The sequence below is a fragment of the Plasmodium coatneyi genome, chromosome 9 (assembly GCF_001680005.1).
Source record: "Plasmodium coatneyi strain Hackeri chromosome 9, complete sequence".
NCBI classification, from domain to species: domain Eukaryota; phylum Apicomplexa; class Aconoidasida; order Haemosporida; family Plasmodiidae; genus Plasmodium; species Plasmodium coatneyi.
Window position 1 is genome coordinate 2,135,023 of NC_033564.1, and position 20,786 is coordinate 2,155,808.

Below are 20,786 nucleotides of genomic sequence, written 5' to 3' on the forward strand. Positions count from 1 at the left end.
AAACGGGGAGGTTGGTATGGAGGGGTGGGCACACGTAAATACAAGACGAATTAAAAAGTGTTACGAAAAAAAAAAAAAAAAAAAAAGTGTTATCTCCCCTTTGGAGTGTTGCTCCCCCCAAAATGGAATTAACACACTTGTCCATTTTCCCACTCGGGGGCGCATCCCATGCACATCGCGAGGGTACATTCGCAGAGTACCAGTAGGTCTCTATTCACACACTGGCCAAGCCACTCGCCATTTAACCTTACACACAAATATGCTGCGGATGTGCAAAACAAAAGCGTGTTAAAAATGAAAAAAATTCTCGTGTAATTTTGTCAAAGTGGGAAAGAAAAAAAGGTAAAAAAAGAGGGGGGAAACAAAATGGCAAAATAATACACTAATAAGATGGACGAGACGGGACAAAGTCACTAAAATAGTGCAAAAAAAAACAAACAGCAAAACGATGCAACAAAAAAATACAACAAAACAATACAACAAAACAACCCGTGCGGAAACGGTCTCTTATTACATACGTGCTATTCGTGCTAGGCATATTTTTCCTAACTCATTTTTTTTCTTCCAATTCCATTTCTCCTTGAAATGGTGTTAAGTGTGCAGTGAATTTTTTTTTTTAAAAAGAAATATTCCAAAATGGGAAATTAAAAAAAAAAAATCACCACACATGTTTAGCACCCCGCCCCGGAATGTTCCATGAGGCCACTTTATTTTGCCAAACGAAACGGGAAAAAAAAAAAGTGCCAAAGGGTTTCACGCTCCCGAGGGCTGTGCTATTTTGTCCGTCTTGTTTAATTTACCGGGCGGGGAAACACCCACGTGACAGCACGTGTTATGCCCTTTTTGGGTACCCGTTTGGACACCCATTTTGGAACTTGCGTGGGTACCCCCTCGGATCTGCTCCATTCTGTGCACGTCGCATGGTGACCGTATTCATTCGGCGTGTGTTCGGCCTACCCACTTGCCCTTGTGCACTCCGTGGGGGAAGAAAAAGGAGCAAAGGAGGAAGTACAAAAAGGTAACAGTGGAATGCTACAAAGGGAAAAGCCGAATTGGAAGATGAAGCAGAAGGGGGCACGCTGCAAAAACGGTATCGTCATTTAAAGCGTTCCACCCACGAAGCGAAAACAATTGCAGGAAGAGCAAGAAATGAATAAAAAAGAGAAAGAGTTTAATTTGGTGATTACAGGAGGAAGAATGCTGGGATTTTTTTTTTTTTTTTTGCATTCCCTTCCTTTTTATTCCTCGGATGACTAGCCAAAATTAAAAAAAAAAAAAATGAAAAATGAAATAAGGAAAATTGTGTATGACTATGGCATTGAATACGTTTCAGAACGAAGGGAAAAGAAAAGGGAGGTTTTGTTGGCCATACTAACTTTGACCACGTACTACCTGTATTGTCTCTACTCGGTATGAAAGTGTGAGCACACGGGTGTGTATACAGAGGGGCCCCTGATGAGGGGACGATTCGTCTGCTCCCACGTACGTAGGCACCCGCGGCACGAAGTCTAAGAAGAAATGATAAAACATGCAAAGATGGGGTGGGAGAATTGGCAGAGGGGTGCAATTCATGGGAGAGAACCCGCAAAGGCGAAAAGATGAAAAGATGAAAAAGTGGAGAGTCGTTGGACAAGTTTTTCGTTGCATTTACGCAATTCGGCACACCCATGCATGCTCAACCTTTTCCGGGCGTTACGCCTCTACCAGGGATTCAAGAAGGGCTACGTTTTGCTGGACGAATTTCAAATTTTCCTATTTGTTCTGTACATCTCGTTTATCATAATATACCTGAATAATCACCACATAGGTTAACTCCTAAGAGGAAAAAATATTTTACACAATAATGGTTGCTAGAGTGGGCACATGTGTATGTCACAGCTGCCCACACGACGTACTATGGAACTTTTTAATTTTTTTTTTTTTTCACCCCTACTGCTCAACAGAAAGACTATTCCTCGTGAACAACATTGGAATACAAATTGAGAGGAAAAGTTGGTTCCGACATCGGTTAAAATTTATTTGCATAAGTGACATAAAAAGCGTTTTTATTAACGAGGTAGGACTTTTTTTAAAAAGGAAATGTATGCAACGTGGTTTCCTCACTGTAGTTACCCCGCGTCCAGTTAAATCGTGCTTCCATTCTTTTCTATTCATATGTCTTCCCCGTTTTACCAATTTTTTTTTTTTTTTTAAAGGCCATCTACATATTCGAGATTTGCCCCTATTTGTGCATCACATTGCGGAACAATAAGCTCATCGTCCTGTTCGAGGTGGGAGAGGAGCGGAAATAGACACGGCAATTCAGCCGGCTATTCGGGTGTTTGCCTATTCTACACACCCAATGGGCTGGACGATAGGTGCACGTCCCTACAAACGTTCAATGTAGTAACAGTTTTAAGATGTGCGCTTGTCCACCTCACCCCAACTGCGATATTTCTGTTTCCCCCTTTGGCAGAACTTCAACCTAGGAATGAAGAGCCTCGTGAATATATACAGGGACGTGAAACAAGTAATCGTTCGTGGAGAGAAGGAGCAGTTTATAGGTGTCAAAGCTGTGGAAGTGAAAGAACAGGAAAAACACGGAAGTAGGGAAGAACAAAATTGCGCAGTCCCAAATGAGGTGTGCTCAACAAATAATCCCTCCTCGAGCGAAGAGGAAAATATTTTCAAGCTCTTGAATTTTAGTTCGTGCGAAAATTACAAAATGAATGATGAAGTTAGGGAAAAGGGAAAAATAAAAACGTACGACATATACATAAATAAAAAATTAGCACTGGACATAATGAATAGTTGACTGTCTTTTTTTTTTTTTTTTTTTTTTTTTTGATCTCGCTTATGTGGCGTTCATTTTCATCGATGATCATTTCTCGCCGCTGCGAGAGTGTCACTTTGTTTTTTTCTTTTTCGAAATTTACCAACTTTTCCAACTTTGCCTAACTTTTCCCAATTTTGCCAACCGTGCTTACATTTTTTCCCCCTCTTATGAGAAAAAACGCGCAATGGAAAACTGAAATGCAACTGACTTCGTGCGTCTGTGCGGTTAACACTTTCGCCTCTCGCAAGGGGATTTTTCACAGACCTGCGAAACGGATTTACATACATGCAAGTCTACCCTCATGCTTACACCTATCTCCAAACGTGCATACCGATCGCCATACACGCCGACAAAATGGGCGATTACAAAAGGAAAATCCCCGTCTATAACGATTATGAGAAAAAGAAAGATCTGTTAAAATATTCCTTTTTAAAAGATGGAGAGGAGGAACAAAGAGACGTCCAGAAAAAACACGCGATGGAGGAGGTCCAATTTATTAGTAAGTATCACAAAGGGAAAGAAAAATGGAAGGGCGTCTTTCGAAAAGGTGCAAAAATAGGGGACAAAAAAATACCCATTTTGCTTCTTCTACACTCTGTTTGCAGTAAAGAAAAGGGAGAACATGCGGGATATCCTGACCCACCGCCGGGATTTAAGTTCGTCCAATGTTCAGTCGTGCGAATGAATAAGCACGTGGATGTGTGAATATTCAAATGAACAAATGGGGGCGTCTGCATAGCTCTCCCCATGATTGTTCGTCACACATTGTGGTAATTCACTCGTTAAGGCAAACGGACGCAGGGGGACGTGCTGACTGAGAGGAAGGTACCTCGACTATGGGTGCACTGTGTGTGCACAAGTCAGGGACCACGAGTAGGGGCCAACTAAACTGGAAGGCAGAAATATACATAGGTATATATACATATGTGCAAACATTTCCCCTTTTCTGTTAGAACAAACTGAAAGAAGACAACAGCGAAAGGTACTACGCCCACGAGAAGAAATTCCCCTTCCTCATCGACACGACTGTGAAGAAACCTGATATAACGAGAAACATGCAGGATGTGCTAAATAACGTCTATGGTGAGGCAGTTACTACGTTGGAAGTGCGAGTATACACATGCGTGTAGACATGTATAGGAGCGCGTAGGAACATACACTGGTTACTACTTCCACATATCTGTATCACATCCCCACGCATGTAGAACAGGATGACGCCGAAAAAATTCGATTATCCGATGACATTAAAACGAAAGAGGTGTTGCTTGAAAGGAGGAAGGAATTGTTTCTTCAGGAGTTAAGTACGTCTGCTCGAAAAGAACACTGTTGCATATATTTTTGTGTAAGCTCCTTGGTGAATAGCGTGCCGTTAGCTGATCCTTTTAAGGGGGAATTCAATGGGGAAGATCAGGTTATCCCACCGGTGCAGGTGCATATAGTATGTAAATAAATATACATGTGTCGATCTGTATGTCCTTGCGGACCCCCTTTTCAACGCTCTCCCCCCTCAGGTGGTGGCGAGCTTGTAAACGTCCATACGGAGTTATATTTAGACCCACAGAAGGATTTCATGTATGCGATAAATGAACACGCAGGTGTTGTGCTCTCGGGGTGGTGGGGGGTACACCCGTGAGGGCATTCCTTTAAATGAAAAAAAAAAAAAAGAAAGACGTAACATGGCTAGACATACCATGACATAACCTAACATGGAACCGCGCGGAACGTTGCAACCTCCCCCTTTCAGTGACGCAGTAAAGAATAAGAACAAAATGTTGACTCTGAAGAATTACGGGTTGGGGCAGTCCCCTTCCGATTTTGTTTTTTCCTACCCGCATGTTAAAGCCAGTAAGTATAGACCCCCTTATTTAACCAGCAAGGAGCTAGTCTCTATATACGTACATTTGTGATCATAACGAGGAACATCATGCCCAGGCTACACACAAAACGGGGGCAAGAAAAATGCCAACACATTGACAGATGATATATATTGACTGATGCACCACATTTTTTTTTTTTTTGTCGTGACCCAAAACAGAAGGAAGAGGTGGATATGCCACCGAAATGGTGAAGTCGAACATATTGAAAAACAAAAACGAGGGAATCACAAAAAGGGTAAGTGTGGGGACAAAAATGTCTACCTTCTTTTTCTGCGTCTCATACGATTTTGCCCGTACATCATTTTTTTTTTTCTTACCTTAATTCAGTTAAACGTGCACAATGTAGAAGGTAAAGGGCAAATTTTTGGACTGAAAATGGGAAAAGAAAGACCAAAAAAAAGAAAAAAATTGCAACGCAATAACATGTCTCTATTTTTTTCACCCTGAAGATTTATACACAGGAAAAAATCACGAAATAAGGTTACCTGACCATTCGATGAAACAGTTTTTTTTTTTTTTTTTTTTTTTTTTTTTTTTTTGCGCTCATGCCGACGTTGGCGTGATGAACTCTACAACACTGTCTTCTTTTTTTTTTTACTCCGTTCAGGGAACAGGCGGGTTCGTACGGAGGAGACATCACAACGAAGAGCAGTGCATATAAATGTTATATATGTACACAAATGTACAAATTATGCCTTCATACACACACACTGGATTGTCTTTTCCCCCCTCCCGAAAAAGTCTTCTTGATGAAAAACAGACTGAGATATATTAACCACACCCGAAATAGCCACTTCGTAGAAAGTTATCTGAAGGTAATTACACCCATGTGAGAGAGGGGTATCCACCGGAGGCCATGCATTTAACTACCCAGTTGGCTTTCCACCTGACATGACCTCTTACCCCCCCCGTTGCTTCACCGAAGGAACGCCCGCGAATTGTTCTGAGATATAAAGGATTTCAAAAAAGGTTATAAGATGGAAAAAAAAAAAATTCATGTAAATAAATACATACATAAATGCACATATATATGAAGATAAAAAAACTTCGGGGTGACTTCCAAATGAGCACCTGGACAAGCGAGAGGACGACGTGGAGTCCATCCATTTGAAAAATGCAGAGCGAAGTTAACACAAAAAAAAAAAGAACAAATTGAGGCCAGTTTGGCAAAAAAAGGGCAGCTCGGTGAAGCGGCGTGGTGCATGCGTCTACGACCAACTAAAATATGGCACAGATGGGAAAAAAAAAAAAAAAAGACCACCTAAATTTAATCACTCATGGAGGATAACAGTTCGCAAAATGTACAAAAAGATACATTTTCACCCTTCTGGAGGTAGGATACGCTGTGACCACTCCATCGTTTCGCTGCTCCACCGTTGTGTCCCCCGCTAGACGGTCCAGAAGAGCCTCAAAAGGCCAAAGAGGTATTGAAAAATCTCGTTCGACGATAACTTGGACTGACCAAACATCCGGTCGACAAAGACGTATCCAACTTCCTCAATTTTCTTGCCCAACTTATTGGCCCGTACGATAACCTCCATTTGGAATACATAGCCACGTCCCTGCACCAACTGGATTACTTCCCTAAGAACGTCTGTTCTGTACAATCTAAACGAACCAGTCAAATCGGTTAGGTTAGTGAATAGAAGAAACTGGGAAAGGAAATTGGCCACTCGACTAATTATAACTCTTTTGAAAGTCCACCCTGATATTCCTCCTTGTTTATTATACCTAGTCCCTGTGACGATATCACAATTGGTCTCTTTCTGTTTTTTTATGAAGTCGTATATGTACTTAGGATGGTGTGATAAATCAGCATCCATAATTATTACAAAATTTCCTGATACGATTTTTAGAGCATCCATGTAAGCAGAACCTAATCCCAGTTTTTTCTTCCTTTCTATGAGTAATAAATTTTCTTCTGTAAAAATAGATTGCAACTTTCTGTACACATCAGCTGTCTTGTCTTCACTGTTGTCATCCACCACGATTATTTCAAAGTCGATGTTTTTTTCTTTCAGTTCCTTTATAATCATATATACTACGTATGGCAAATTGTCTTTCTCGTTGTAAGTTGGTAAGACGATGGAGTATTTCTGTGCTAACGTCATGCTTAGGTGGATGCACAGAAGGGGCATCAATAGGAGCCACACGTATTTCAGCATGTTCCGTGGGGGAGGTGCTGCTGCTGGTGGTGATGAGACGGTTTTACCCTTTTGCGGGTGAATCCGTGGGTGTTCCTATTTGCACACGCGTGGTTACCCGCAAAAGGGTGAACATCCCCTAACGTAGGGTCACGTGACAAGCACGCTGCACAAAAGGTAGAGAGGTTCTTCAGTACTCGCGGGAAGAGCCTCTAACATTTTGTTCTTCACAAGGTGTAGCTGCCAATCCCAAACGGAGTGATATGCCTTTTGCCCTTCTACTCATGGGGAAAAAAAATCCAAACTGTGTGTATTTTCATTGTGCCCAATTACCTTACTGGGGCTTCTTTTTCCCGTGCTTGCGGGGAGATAGGAAAATTCGCTGCGGCATAATGGCGTGGCAAAAATAGCAAATGCTTTTTTTTCCCCGCAAGGGCACATTTGATTAACGATTCTGCATGCCGTGCTTGTGCAACATTGTTCAGTTTGCAACAATTATTTTCGCGGTTTCCATTTTGCCGCATTGCGCTGCTGTGCAGCTGGTTTCCACTCCACGCTTTGCCCGAATGCTCTGTAACGTTTCGCTTCGATCTTTCGTCTGTTTGGTTTCGTTGAATTGGTTCCCTCATAATCTGCTCATTCGATTTTGCTGTGCCCCCTTTTTTTTAATATTTGAAAAAGCATGGGAGGGACACCATTCGCCCAAGGCTCATACCAATACCAACCAGCAAAAGAGAACCAATTTGTTCATCCGATAAGCGTGTAGAGTAATCTTTTGACCGTTTTTTTTTTTTTTTTTTTTTTTCCCTTTTGTGGATCACTGAACGTTTCATCTGTTGTGAAGAGGGAGGTGAAGTTCCTCAGTGGAGACATTTCCCCGAGGGAAGGAAGCAACTGCAGGTTCGCACCCCGTTGTAAAAATTACCTACGTTGACTAGAGTCAGTGTCCATTTTCCGTGCCAACATGGATGGGGGAGAGAACGAAACTCGCATCAGCTACCATGAGTACAAAAGGAGGTTGAAGAAACTCACGGAGGAAATAAAAAAAGAAAAGAAAAAAAAGACGATTAACAAAAATAAGAATAACGAAAATTTGACCAAACTGGAAGAGGAACTGAGCAAGCTAAACGCAATGTACAATCTTGGCAATGCAGACGAAGGAAGCGAAATGAATAACTCAGAAAAGCATAAGGATGGCGACAGAGAAGCAAATACACAGGAAGACGTGATCAATGGTGTAACTACCACGGAGCTATACTCATACAATGCAGTCTCGAAAAAGGCATTAAGAAATATAAAAAGGACACAGAGAAAAGAGATGGAGATAGAAAGGATTGAACAGTCAAGAAGCAAAGTAGGAGAGCTGGAATATGACGAATTGGCTGAATGTTTAAAAAAAGTAAATAAAACTATCCATCCTATCGCTCCTGATGGGAATTGTCTGTACGAGTCGATTTTACACCAACTCAGGCAGAGGGTAAACGGCTGTAAATATCACGAAGAAGACTTTTTAAATCTCCTACGTGAGGAAAGTTTTTCTCTGGATAATGTAAATTTGAGGGACTACCAAAACGGGGGTCCCTTTGACTTTGGCATTTTCTCCGATTTTGACCCACAGGGCTTGAGCAGTGACATCCTGCGCTTTCTCGCTGCCGTGTATATTTTGCAGAACGAGGAGCAGTTTGTTCACTTTGTGTGTGCCACTGAGGAGGACGAACCGTCTGCCGGTGAGTTGAAAGGGGCGTAACAATCCATTGTGATTCTAAGCATGCCGTGCCAAGGGGCCACATCCCCAAATGGTGATCCAAGTAAAAGAGAACGCTCCTCCACTGCAATACTCTCGTGTTAGCCTATCATCGTATACGCTTCTCCCCACTTCCGCAGACACCTACTTCTGTTACTGTGAGGCTATTACCAAGGGATGTTACGGGTGAGGGAATGGAACGAGAGCAGTGCGTACACACCCCTCCCATGCGAACACTCCTGTCGAAGTGAAGGAGGGGGGTGTTAGAAGTACCCATTTTATTTATGATGATATTCACGTAGCGGGGCATTTATATATAGAAGCTTTTCCATCATCGCGCTGGTCCACTTTGCTGTGATGAAGCCATTCGATGTGCACCCCCGCGTATTGTGGACTCCACTCCCAAATTATGAAGAGCCCCTATTTGACAGACTCGACGAAAGAAAACAGTCCATTTAGTTGCTACATAAAAAGGATGCCTACTTCCTTTTGCTTCCCCGTCACGCATTTTATTTTCACTCCCCTCTTCTCAGGAGCGAAATCGAAATCAATGCCCTGTCGAAAATTTTGAAGAAGAAAATTACTGTCTATGACGTAAATATGAAAATTTCCTATGTAAGTACACGCGCTGAAAATGACTCAAAAAAATAAAATGAAGTAAAATAAAACTAACACGTCTGCATATGTGTGTGCACCGTTTTCATGGCTCCCCCTTTTTTCTTCCCAGGGAGAGGAACATGAAACTGAGCTGTTCATATGCTTCCACCATAAGCTGTATGCATTAGGTAAGCGCGGGGAAAAAGGCCCATTCCAATTTCCATTAATCCCACATTAGTAACTTTTTACGTCCCTACTTCCTATGTCTGCGCTTTTTTTCTTCCGTAGGGAAGCACTACAATTCTGTCGTTGACATGTGAGCGTGTGACGTTGCCAGGTAGGTCCGCACCTGTGCAGTTGCGGAGATAAGTCTGATCAGTACACCCCACCGAACAACTTGGTGATAACCTTCATTTGAATCGTTTCCTATCATTTTTTTTTCAAATAACACAAAAAAAGCAGCTACGTCCAGACATGATATACACACACAGATAAGTAAAGTGGGGAAAAAATACCCCAAAATAAAACAGTTCCTTTTTAATTAAAACGTTTTGACAAATGTACAGGGGAAATATCATATGGCAATTATTTCAACAAAAAAAAAAAAAAAAATATGGAAAACTTTAATAATGTATTCTTTTTTTGTTTAAAAAATTACGTGCACATATGGGTACACATATATGTACATAATGCATTCACACACATGTACGAGATGGGCAAATTGGAAAAAAAAAAATGGTCCATTAGGAATGTGTACATTTTTTACATAATATACACAAATGTTGTTACAAATGGGGGTGGAGGCAGCCCGATGGTAGGTGCCTGGGGGAGGGGAAGAAACTGCAAAACGCAAAAAAAGGGGTGCAAAACTGCACCGCAAATGAAGGACGAAAAACGCTACGTCGGTGCGTGGACGCATTAGAACCATTTTTCACACCTTTGCCAGTTATAGAGACATTCATGCCGCACACGGGAAGAGACGAATTTCAAAGCAACGAAGGAGTAAAGAAATTAAATCGACTGAATCAAACTATTTATAATCCTCCCCATTGTATTCTTCATCGTCGTCATCTTCTTCTTCTTCCTCCTCTACTTCCTCCTCTTCCTCAGCTTCTTCCTCTTGCCCCTCTTCCTCCTGTTGTTCTTCTTCAACAGCTTCTTCTTCCTCCTTTTCTTCGTCTAATTCTAATTCTTCTTCTTCCTCTTCATTGTCCTCGCCAATGTCGTCCTCTTCCTCTTCCTCATCGTCTTCCTCGTCCTCCAGTTCCTTCTTCAGTGCATTCCTTGTCCGTTCGTGTGGGTAACTAGATTCTATTATATTGTTTTTATTTATTTCACAGTAGTACCTATTTTTCTCATTCATGTGGTAGTTGTACTTTTTCTCATCGAGCGAAATTTCAACGGAGCGTTTGATGTAACTTTGCAGTAGTTCCGAGGAGGGGTATGGCGAATCTGCTCGGGGGAGGGGGGCGAAGTGGTCACCATAGAAACGCACTGCATACAATACATGTGCTGCGTGAATTAAACGACGGCACAAACTGGCTTCTACTCTCTTATGCCTACGAAGCGGCATTGTACCAATTGGCACGGGCATCTTTATTTGCGTCCCTGCCGAGGCTTACCTGATATTTGGCCGCGCTTATCCCGTGGTCTCCACTTGTTCTCGTATTTTCGAATGGGAGGATCACATATTTCTTCGCATGGGAAAGGGGCATAAAGACAGTATGTGTCGGGATGAAAAAAGGGAGTTATTTGGTGGCGCATGCAAAATGGGTAACGTGAAGTTGCCACTTTATTTGTGGCTTACCTAAAAAATTAAAGTCAGCGCTTTTTAGCAGTTCTATGGCCCTTTTAGGGTTGTAATCCACGCGGTGTAAAATTTTGAAGGCGTATTCTGGCGTAAATGGGTGCCATCCAAGTTGACACTTCCAATTTTTCGCTAGTTCTTTTATAAAAATGGCTAGTTCGTAATCGTTTTTTATGACCAGTTCGTACTGTCCCTCGCTGAGGTAACTCTCTTTCATTCGTTCGAGCAGGTAGGGCGAGTAAACGAGCTCCGATTTGTTGGCCTCTGCGAAGGGGTAAACAGGGGCGAAATTTGGACCAGGGATGATATTATATCAGTGGGTACATCCCAATATCGACATGGGCATATAGAAGTGTGCAACTCATGAACGTGCAATTCGACATACCATCGTATTTTTCCGAATGGCTATTTAAAAAAAAAGTGGAGACATTTGACACTTGGTAATTCTCGCCCACGTTGATCTGACCCGTGTATTTGCTTCCTTCGCTTTTCTGTTTCACCTTTTCTTTTTTCTTCTCGAATGTGCTGTTAATGTGTGGTAATGATAGTGGTAGTGGGGGTGAGAATGTGAGAAGTTGCACGCTGGTAAAAAAAGAAATGTAAAAAAGGGGGGGCATCTCGGTTCCGCCACGAGTGTGTGAGTCCGCTGTGTCGCTAGTTCGACTTGCATGCTAACCTTATCGTTTTTAACTTTTTCCTCCTCTTTAAAGAAATATCAAAAGACACTCCTGTGAAAGGGGGAATAAAAAAAATAAATAAAGAAGTAACATTAGACGTGCCATTTTGAGTGGATGTTACCCTCTCGAAGTAGCGGCCAAATCGATCGACACGTGTGCTTTACCGTTTCTTCTGCAGAGGGGGCAGTACCAGTAGTTGTAGTTTGGTTGGGGCTTTTCGGATTCGCATATGCACTGCGAAGGGAAGGGGAGAAAAGGGTAAAAGTTGACGTGAAAGTAAAAGCGGAAATGTACGTAGACGGTTGAAAACAACAAATAGGGGTTATACACCCTGCGCAGAATGCAGTACACATATTATAACGATATGGGTGTGTTATACGGGAGAGAGGGTCGTTGGAGTGACGACCCCCGAAACGGCACTTACATATATATGGTAGGACCTAATACAATTGTCACAGCAAATTAAGTTACCCCCATGGTAGCATTCATAGCAAAAAGGATCATTCTGGTTATTCACATTAATATTCTTAAATTCTGCGTTGTTTTTGGAGGTCCTTCCATTTTTGCCATTTATTTTCCTGTCGTTACATGTGCCATTTTTATGATTACTCATTCGGTAGTTGTCAATTAAATTCATGTCCTTGTTTTTGGATTTGTCTATTTCTCTTCTTTTTATTTTGTTGTGCACAATCACAGACCCCTTTTCCATCTTCTTCTGAGCGCAAATAGGGGAGGGGGAAAGAACCCTGTTAGTGGTCAGTTTGCAGTGGGTAGTTTCCAGTGGGTAGTTTCCAGTGGGGCGAAGTTTCCTCGAGGAGAATGCTCCATTGGGTTAAGGTAAATTGGACACAGAGAAGCGATAAAATCGAAAAATGCCACAACAGGGGGAAATTAAATTCCCATGCATGGTTTCGAATGGGAGAAGAGACGTACTTACAACTATTCTGTTAAAAGTTGCGCGGGGGAAGGAACTGGTTGCATTGCTCCGTGTGACAACTTGAGTGTGAGTGGGGGGAAGTTACTAATGTGCCTTTTTTATGTGTCCCCCGGTTTTCTCACACGGGAAAAATTATCACTGCTTATAATTGATCTCTTCGAATTGGATGAAATGAAAGTATACATGGGCACGCACATGCGTGTATGAATTTATAAGTGTACACTTTTGCGTGTATATTCATCTCGCACTGTATATTTTTCACACTCTGTACATTTCGCAATACGTAAGTTTCACACTACGTTCTTCTATTTTTGGACAAAAGCACATTCAAATTAACCAATCAAGGGATGAATGAAAAAAAAAAAAAAAAAAAAAAAAACTGCAACTTTTCTTTTTTTTTTTTTTTTTTGTCTTACCAAAATTTATTTTTTTGCTCTCAAGCGCAAGATGTATTTTTTTTTTTTTTTTTTTTTTTTTGGTTACTCTCCCTTAATCTGCAAAATGTTGACGCTCGAATATTTTACTTTTTACTTTGTTACATGAATGAAAATACTTTTTGAGCCTTTTCATTTTCACTTGAGGACTTTTTCTTTGTCTTTGCTTGTTTTTGTGGTGAGCTATACAACATTGTGTAACAGATTTAATTTACGCTGCGTGTATGTGTCGCTGCACATTCGTGAGTACGTGCATGCACGTGGGGCCCCCCGCGTGCGCGTATGTATATGTGAGTAGTTATCTTCTGTATATATGGACGTATGTATTTAATTATTTATTTGTTCACTTGTCGGATTCCTCACGCGCGTGTATGTGCACTTTTGCAGCTTCCCCGAGCGCGTGACCGTACATACATTCCTTTTTTAACAAACCATGCTAGCAAGAATCGCAAGGTTATGTTGTGTTGTGTTATGTTATGTTATGTTATGTTATGATATGTTTTTTTTTTTTTTTTTCTCTTGAGCATTTCAATCTTTACAGAAAAAAATTGGACTGCGCGAAATTGCTCACTATTTAGACATAACAATTCACATGGCGGAGCACTAGAACTGTGCTTTTCAAGGTCAGGGGTGGGGGGTTCGTGTCCAATTTTTTCTAGCGCTACTGGGGGAAGCGGCACATAGACGCTAATTTACCTACATGTATGTGTGTGGTCCACCTACCCATAGGCACTCGTGCGCTTTTACTCCCTATACGAATTTGAAGACACGCAAGGGTGGTTGCACATATATCTGTGCGCACTTTTATGTAAATAAATTTTACACATCACGTGGGCACTTTGCCGATACAATACCGGGCAGTACCAGTATGCAGCAGAATCGATGCAATGTTGTGCAACTTTTTTTTTTTTTTTTTTCTAATTTTCGAGGCGGGATGTTACAAATGCATAGTATGTAAAAAGGCAGTTGGGAAAATTTTGCAAGTGGAAAAAATGGAAAAGGTGGGCAGAATGGGAGAGATGCAAAAATGGGAAATTTTTACAAAATGTAACAAAACACCGCTAAAAAAAAAAGGAATGTAAAATGAAAATACAAATTTGTTTATTCTGAAGTGTACACAATAATAATAAAAAAAAAAAAAAAAAAAAAAATGTAGCCACAAAAAAAATTCAACCGGTTGCATGAACTTGTGCGCACAGTCGGTAATTCACCTCCCTCACACGTTAAGGATATGAAAATTTTCACATTTGACATTATTCCCTTTTGTGGAAACTGACGAAAAAGATGCAAGTGTATATAGCTGTGGAGAAAATGTGAACGTACACACCGCTCACAGTTGACAGCTGTGTGTTCCTCGTTTTACAAGTTTGAGCACATGTGGGGGGGATGTACAGATAAAGGTGTGTACGAAAATGCATAGGCAGACATACAGTTTGCAAATGCGTATAATATATTTTTTCCTCTTTCATTTTTCATTTTTCATTTTTCATTTTTCCTTTTTTTTTTTTTTTTTTTTTTAATTGTCCCGCGTTAAACGAAAATACACGCGACGTCTTCAACCAGCGCTCTGCATGCAGCGTAAAATATTTCCCAGTTTGGTGTTCCCCCAGAGGGACATAAACGAAGGAAGCAAAATGTAGCAGATAGAAATCGATTTGTCTGCACTTCCACCGTCCATAATGATCCAGTCAGTCCAGTATTATTTTCTTACCGTCGAATAGCCTATACCTTGTTTTTAACGCAGAGGGGGGCATGGCGAAAAAAGGTAGACACTCTGCAAACCTACATTGGCGTAGATACCGCGAAAGGATTATACCCCTAAGAATGACACTCCTTAGCGAAGTTATGTATCCATTGGGGAAATAAAAACGGTAGCCCCCCCTTTAACAATATTCATACGAATGACCACGCAGAGAGGGACCGTTTTCACCATTTTTTATTCCTCGTTGTGACATAAACAAACTTGGCAAACATGTCGAACGAGAAGGAGGTTTTTCTATCAAAGTGCTGCTCAACGTGGCCATATATTCACAGTTCCAAATTGAGTAGACGGTTACTTTTGCACACATATAGGCACGAATGGCTATAAAGATATAACATATAGGTGAGTTCTCTTTTTTCTGCTCAAAAATGGGGAGGAGAAGTTTGGAGTTATTTCTTCCACGCGGCGGAAAAGAAAATCAATTCGCGCAAGTTCCCATTTGAGGGGGAAACAAAAAGTCATGCCGTTCAGTGGATGCTACACAACGTGCGCTTCCACGTGCACGAGAAGAGGTAATTGGGGGGGAACTTCCCCGACAAATTTAGCAAAAGGGGGAAAAATATTCCCTTGCAAACGCAGAAATGGTCGAGATTTCTACTTGCATATGTGTAAACATTTACACCCCCCCACGAAGCGAGTAGCTAATTAGTTGCCGCACTCCCGCTTCTCCGTGCACCGCTGCAGTTGCGCTATTTGCCTCACCTCTATCTCTGCCTCTCGCGGAATTCGAGTGGCCAAGTTAAACACTGCATTTCTGTGCGCGTCGAAGAAGCCGTCCTGGTACAATTCCTGCATTTTTGTTGTGTCCTGCTTGATCCACTTATTCTGCAAGTGAACGATTTCGAGGGGGTGTCCCGGGTGAATGGGAAGCGTGTCCAGAACATTTTCATTAGACGACTTGATGGTAGTTGCCCCGTCTTGGTAAGAATTCAACTCTGTAGTGGAAGAGCATTCCTCAAACGAATCCGAGTTTGAACATTCACATGTACGATCAGAGCAATTGTCTTGGCCCCTTTTCAAGGCGTCCTTTTCCTCTTTCAAGTCAGCATTTACCCTCATCCATAGTGCTAAATTATCTACTTCATATAATTCTTCTGGATTTATTTTAGTTATTCCCCTTGGGTACTCTCTAACGGAAATTTTCGTATCAGTTGGCACAATTTTTACAATATCGTGATAGACCAGATATGGCTTTTCCACCACACAATCCACTTTGTAAACTTTATCTGTCCATGTAACCTTTGGTATGATCCTTTGTCGAACTGGCACGGGCACATACTTATCATTAAACTTAAAAACGGGAATGTCTACATCTACGATTTTCGGTTTAGGAACAATGTAAGGAACTGGTAAATTAATCGGTATGTCAATTTTATTTTTCACTTCGACGACTTTTTCCACCTTTGGTATGAACACATTTTCGAATACCTTATTTTCTGTTATGTTTACTTGCGGTCCGAATGGTTCCAATAGGGCGGGTAACATACCATCTGAGGCGCCCCCCATACTGTTCCTGTTGTCGTTATGGTTACTGCTATGACGGATACTATTTCGTCTGATGTCGCTATTTTGGTAGGGGCATAACGCCGATGAGTCACACTCTCCTTCAGTTATCCCCGTAAGGGGTAAAATGGACCTACTGACGGATGGACTTCCTTCATCAGCGAAGATCCTGTTATTATCCTTATCAACGTAATTATAAACCTCCTCCACAATTTCCTGGTCTTTAAAACTTATTTTCTCCTGAACATAGAGAACGTCCACTTTTTTTTCCGATACGATGTTTTTTATTACTGGCTTTTCAATAATATTATATTTAGTAACTTGCTTCGGAACATACCTTAACTTCTCGATAACAAACGGGTCATATTCAATTTTATCTATGAACCTCAATTCGGGGACTTCTATCACTTTAGTTTTGTTTAGAGGGATATACGTTTGGGTGTCTACTTCCTTCCCTGCGAAGTCGGGGTTTGCGCTATCTATCAGCTTTGTTTCTTTTGTCTGGCCATTCGCGTAGTTGCGATCTCTGCTGAAAGGTGGAATACCCCTCTTCAGTGAGAGGGCGGACTGTTCTTCGTCTGCGCCATTTTTTGTCGCCGCAGTTCGTTCCATTTCGTGGTGCCTTGACAAATTCGTCATGCTTCTTTCGCTGCTTATGGCGCTGGTGCTTTTGCTTTTTGTCGTTTCCATGTTGGCGGCGTGAGGGGGAGTGCACAGGTCGAGCGAGCGTAAAGTGTAAATAAATAAATATATATATATAAGTATGAATGTGTACCCAAACAGGTAGTCGCGTTCTGATGCAAAACCGCGACAAAATGAGAGCACAAAAAACAATTCGTTTAACAATGGAGCGTGGGCTTAAAACGAAGCGAATCGAACTTGTAACGTTTCGAACAATACGTATCTACAAAAATGGGGAAGACGGCCACACACACGCGTGGGAGAACAAATATTTAACTACAAACAGGCTCATGTGCATTAGGCCTTGACCAGTGTCTTACCCAAAACAACTTTTAAAACATAAACAAAAAGGTGAAAATTGTAGCATACCGTTATATTGTACCTTTTCAAAGTTCATTTGGTGAAAAAAGTGCGAAATGTGTGCGCATACGGAAGATGTAGAGCATTATACACTTGGAAAAAAAAAAAAAAAAAAGCACCAAAAAAATATATGCCAGTTGAACGTTGCTGACGAGCAACAATCTGTGTTTGTGTGTGTGCATTTAAATATGCACTATAACGTATTATTCAAAACAGCGGAAAAAAAAAAAAAAAAAAAAAAAAAATGGTGACCTAAATAGCTAGCTGTTTCTTTCTCACATGAACAGAAAAAAAAAAAAAAAAAAAAAAATAGTTACCTAATTAATAAAATGGCGAAAAATGTATGACCCGTTCATATTTTTGCAACGTCCGTAACGCAGAAAAAGGTATTCTAACAAATGAGCGTATCATGGTTCGCAAAACCATTTGCAACCTTTTTGTGTGAAAATGATCTGTAGAAAATGCAACCGACAGAGGTCCAACTCGTAGCCTTCGCTTCACGTGATAGGTAGACTCATGGGAAACACGCGATGATAGAACCAATGAGGTGTAAGAATACGTAGCATTTTAGCTGTGCATGCATTATGCATATGTTTATGCGCACCGAAGGGAGAAAACTGTGGGAGTGAAAAGTGTAACGAGCGCGAAAAAATTCACCAAAAATTGAAGAATAAAAAGGCACCACGGGGAAAACGGCAAAGGGAACTGAGAAATGCCCAATGTAGGCACAACGTAAGTGAAATTAATCGCATGAATGTTCCGAACAATTGACCATTTGGGATCCACAACAACGTGATTTTTTAAACAATGCTCACTTCTTTTAAAATGGTGAGGAATGTACATTTTACGAAGGAAGGATGAATGAAGTAAAATGCATTTCGAGTCGCTTGAGAAACCTCGGAATTGTTCAACAGGGTGATTTGTTTTTAGATAGAAGGGTAGGCACAATTTTCAGAAATTTCCACAGCGCCTCATCCAGCGAACATGTGTTAAAAAATAAAGAAATAAATCGAAATAAGAAGCAGCAAATATGGATGAAAAAGATACACGTAAAGGAATTGCCGCGGAAAAAGTTTGGAAATAAACTGGGAACAGTGGCAAAAATGCTCTACATGAGGCATGTCCGTGGGGATGGAGCGGAAGAGCGTGTCCTTTACACGAACAAGGGTGCTGGCAATTGTGGGAAAAGTGTTCATTCGGATGCATTCCAACGTGGAGGAAATAATCCTGTTGATGAATCAAGTGACACACAAATTAGTCATAATGGTAAGAGCTATACCAACACATACCATTCAAATGGGCATAGCCCATGGCCCACTGAGGAGGAACAGCAATATAAACCGAACGGAAGAGAAATCATTCAACTTAGGAGCAACGAAAATGAAGTCGCTTCAACCCGAAGTAGCACAGATGTGCTCAGAATGGGCAACCCAAGTGATGACCACCGTGATAAACACCTGTGGGACGACATTTGCAACGAACTGAAGTACCATTTGCCGTTCCTTCAGCCGTATAGTATAACCACGGCTTTGAATTATCTGTCCAAAGTGAACTATGAGGAATATGACATTTTCAAGCTAGTTGCAGAAAATGTCGATGAAAGATGGATTAAAAATTTTAACATAAAAGATCTGTCCCAATTGCTCTTGTCTTATTCAAGACTTCACACAAAATATGACTCATTCGTAAATTTAATTAGCAGAGAATTGTTATATAAAATATGCTTTGCGAATATGGAGGAGATAGCTTTAATAGCCTATTCGTACACAAAAATGAAAATATACGATTATGAGGTTTTTCTTCATTTGTGTAATGAGACAAAACGGAGGTTGGAGAAGGAGCTATCACAAAGTGTAGAAAACTGTGTTGATGCTACCGGGGGTGGTTCACATAGCACCGTAGCGATAGCTGATAAGGGAAGGGATGGCCAATTGCATAGAAACTGCGATAAAGGGGAAAGGTTCCCCAGGGAAGAACATCCCTCTAAGTTATTGGAGGATGCACAAAGAGGGAAAATTTCCCAGATGAAAGTAATTCAGCAAGAAATGAACAAAACGGAAACAAACGATGGTGAAGCACACCCCAATTGGGGACACCACAACATGGGGGAATCATCCCTCCAAGTGGATAATCCTTACAGTAAGGAGAATATACATAAGGAGTCAAATTTTAGTGCCATCCTCACTCAGTTAAATAGAGGAGAAACGCAACAGGATAATGGCGAAGGAGAACCAAGCAAGAAATATTCCCACATTTGTCTGTTGACTTACTGCCTTGGGAAAAACAAACATCGGGATGATGCACTCCTTGGCTTAATTTCGAAATATGTAAATGTGCAAAGGATTAACAATATAGATGTAAGCAATTTGTCTTACGCATTTTCTCTGTTCGATTTTTATGAAGACCGTTTTTTTGAGCAGTTCTGTGAGAAGAGTCGCCAAATTGTGCACTCTGCGGAGCCTTCTCAGAAGGTAGTTATCATGTCATATCTTTTAAAACACCCAAGGGAAGAAATGCTAAGTGTATATGTGTTGTATGCTAAAAATATGGGAGACGAAATGGGACAGAATGATATATATAAAGAACCGCTCCTCCTGAACATGTGCATAAACAGCTTTTCGAGTGACGTATTTTTGAACTTCCTCCTTAATGTAGTAACTTCCCCAGGAAGGGATGGTAATGCGCAGGAAAAAATAAATCAAGCCAGTTTCGTGTTAAACTTTTTGGTTGACTACGCAACTTTTTTTATGAGAAAAAAGAAAATGTGTTCACGTGATTATCCGAAGGTTTTAAACATGCTGTTAAAAATATTTCCCATTATGCGGGAGAACAATAGCGGCATTGCTTCTCCATGTCCAGTTCCCTCTCCCGGCAGGGTTACCCCCCTGATAGAAGACCTCCTCGATTTGATCATAACAGAGATGCACACATTTCATGCCCTGGACTTGGCTCATATTAGGAATGTTTTTTTTCGTATGAAGGGGGAAAGTGGGGCTGCACAATTTGGCAGAAGGGAAGAAGCAATTTTAAATTTTGTCAATAAGCATGTCGGTAAAGGGGGAGGGTAATCAGCCATGCGACGATTACGCGGGGTGGCATATCGTCCCTCCCTGTATTCTTATCAAACTTGAACAAAATACACGTACTGCAAATTTTTTTTTACCATCTTGTGTGTTATTACAAAAAGTGGCGAGTTCAAATGGGGATGTAGAAAAAATATTCTCCCGTGTGCGTCTTTCAAAAGGTATAGAAAAAGTTAATTAAGAGAACATGACACAGGGAGGCTGTTGCAAACGGTTAAGCAGATCCAAGGAGGGAATAAATAGTTACATGTACACAGGTAGGAACGTACCTACGTTTACACACTCATGCAGCGCCGTCGCAGTTAAATGCCCAAAATACTTCGCAGTGAATATTTTTATACTGTTTGATCCTTTAGCTTCGTTGG

At 41.1% G+C, this 20,786-nt stretch overlaps 6 protein-coding genes across 6 annotated transcripts; 3 read left to right on the forward strand and 3 right to left on the reverse strand.

The window, feature by feature from the left end:
- Positions 1-1,278: 1,278 nt before the first annotated feature.
- Positions 1,279-5,639, forward strand: PCOAH_00027490 (Uncharacterized protein; the record flags this gene model as incomplete). Its single annotated transcript, XM_020059554.1, has 16 exons — positions 1,279-1,410; positions 1,708-1,807; positions 1,944-2,056; positions 2,196-2,270; positions 2,456-2,789; positions 3,078-3,314; positions 3,421-3,482; positions 3,769-3,898; positions 4,021-4,116; positions 4,327-4,387; positions 4,560-4,660; positions 4,851-4,985; positions 5,142-5,172; positions 5,300-5,343; positions 5,434-5,521; positions 5,618-5,639. The coding sequence occupies 16 exons, from the start codon at positions 1,279-1,281 to the stop codon at positions 5,637-5,639; spliced, it is 1,761 nt and encodes a 586-aa protein (XP_019914807.1).
- A 441-nt stretch (positions 5,640-6,080) lies between these two features.
- Positions 6,081-6,857, reverse strand: PCOAH_00027500 (Dolichyl-phosphate b-d-mannosyltransferase; the record flags this gene model as incomplete). Its single annotated transcript, XM_020059555.1, has 1 exon — positions 6,081-6,857. One exon carries the CDS (start codon positions 6,855-6,857, stop codon positions 6,081-6,083), a length of 777 nt encoding a protein of 258 aa, XP_019914819.1.
- A 943-nt stretch (positions 6,858-7,800) lies between these two features.
- On the forward strand, positions 7,801-9,497 carry PCOAH_00027510 (Uncharacterized protein; the record flags this gene model as incomplete). Its single annotated transcript, XM_020059556.1, has 5 exons — positions 7,801-8,563; positions 8,721-8,766; positions 9,114-9,195; positions 9,308-9,365; positions 9,466-9,497. The coding sequence occupies 5 exons, from the start codon at positions 7,801-7,803 to the stop codon at positions 9,495-9,497; spliced, it is 981 nt and encodes a 326-aa protein (XP_019915146.1).
- Positions 9,498-10,207: 710 nt separating this feature from the next.
- Positions 10,208-12,370, reverse strand: PCOAH_00027520 (Uncharacterized protein; the record flags this gene model as incomplete). Its single annotated transcript, XM_020059557.1, has 7 exons — positions 10,208-10,629; positions 10,800-10,871; positions 10,985-11,248; positions 11,370-11,509; positions 11,661-11,712; positions 11,826-11,895; positions 12,086-12,370. 7 exons carry the CDS (start codon positions 12,368-12,370, stop codon positions 10,208-10,210), a joined length of 1,305 nt encoding a protein of 434 aa, XP_019914938.1.
- A 3,069-nt stretch (positions 12,371-15,439) lies between these two features.
- On the reverse strand, positions 15,440-16,987 carry PCOAH_00027530 (Membrane skeletal protein; the record flags this gene model as incomplete). Its single annotated transcript, XM_020059558.1, has 1 exon — positions 15,440-16,987. One exon carries the CDS (start codon positions 16,985-16,987, stop codon positions 15,440-15,442), a length of 1,548 nt encoding a protein of 515 aa, XP_019915070.1.
- Positions 16,988-18,195: 1,208 nt separating this feature from the next.
- On the forward strand, positions 18,196-20,406 carry PCOAH_00027540 (Uncharacterized protein; the record flags this gene model as incomplete). The annotated part of the gene is made up of 1 exon (XM_020059559.1): positions 18,196-20,406. The coding sequence occupies one exon, from the start codon at positions 18,196-18,198 to the stop codon at positions 20,404-20,406; it is 2,211 nt and encodes a 736-aa protein (XP_019915152.1).
- Between the last annotated feature and the right edge of the window lie 380 nt (positions 20,407-20,786).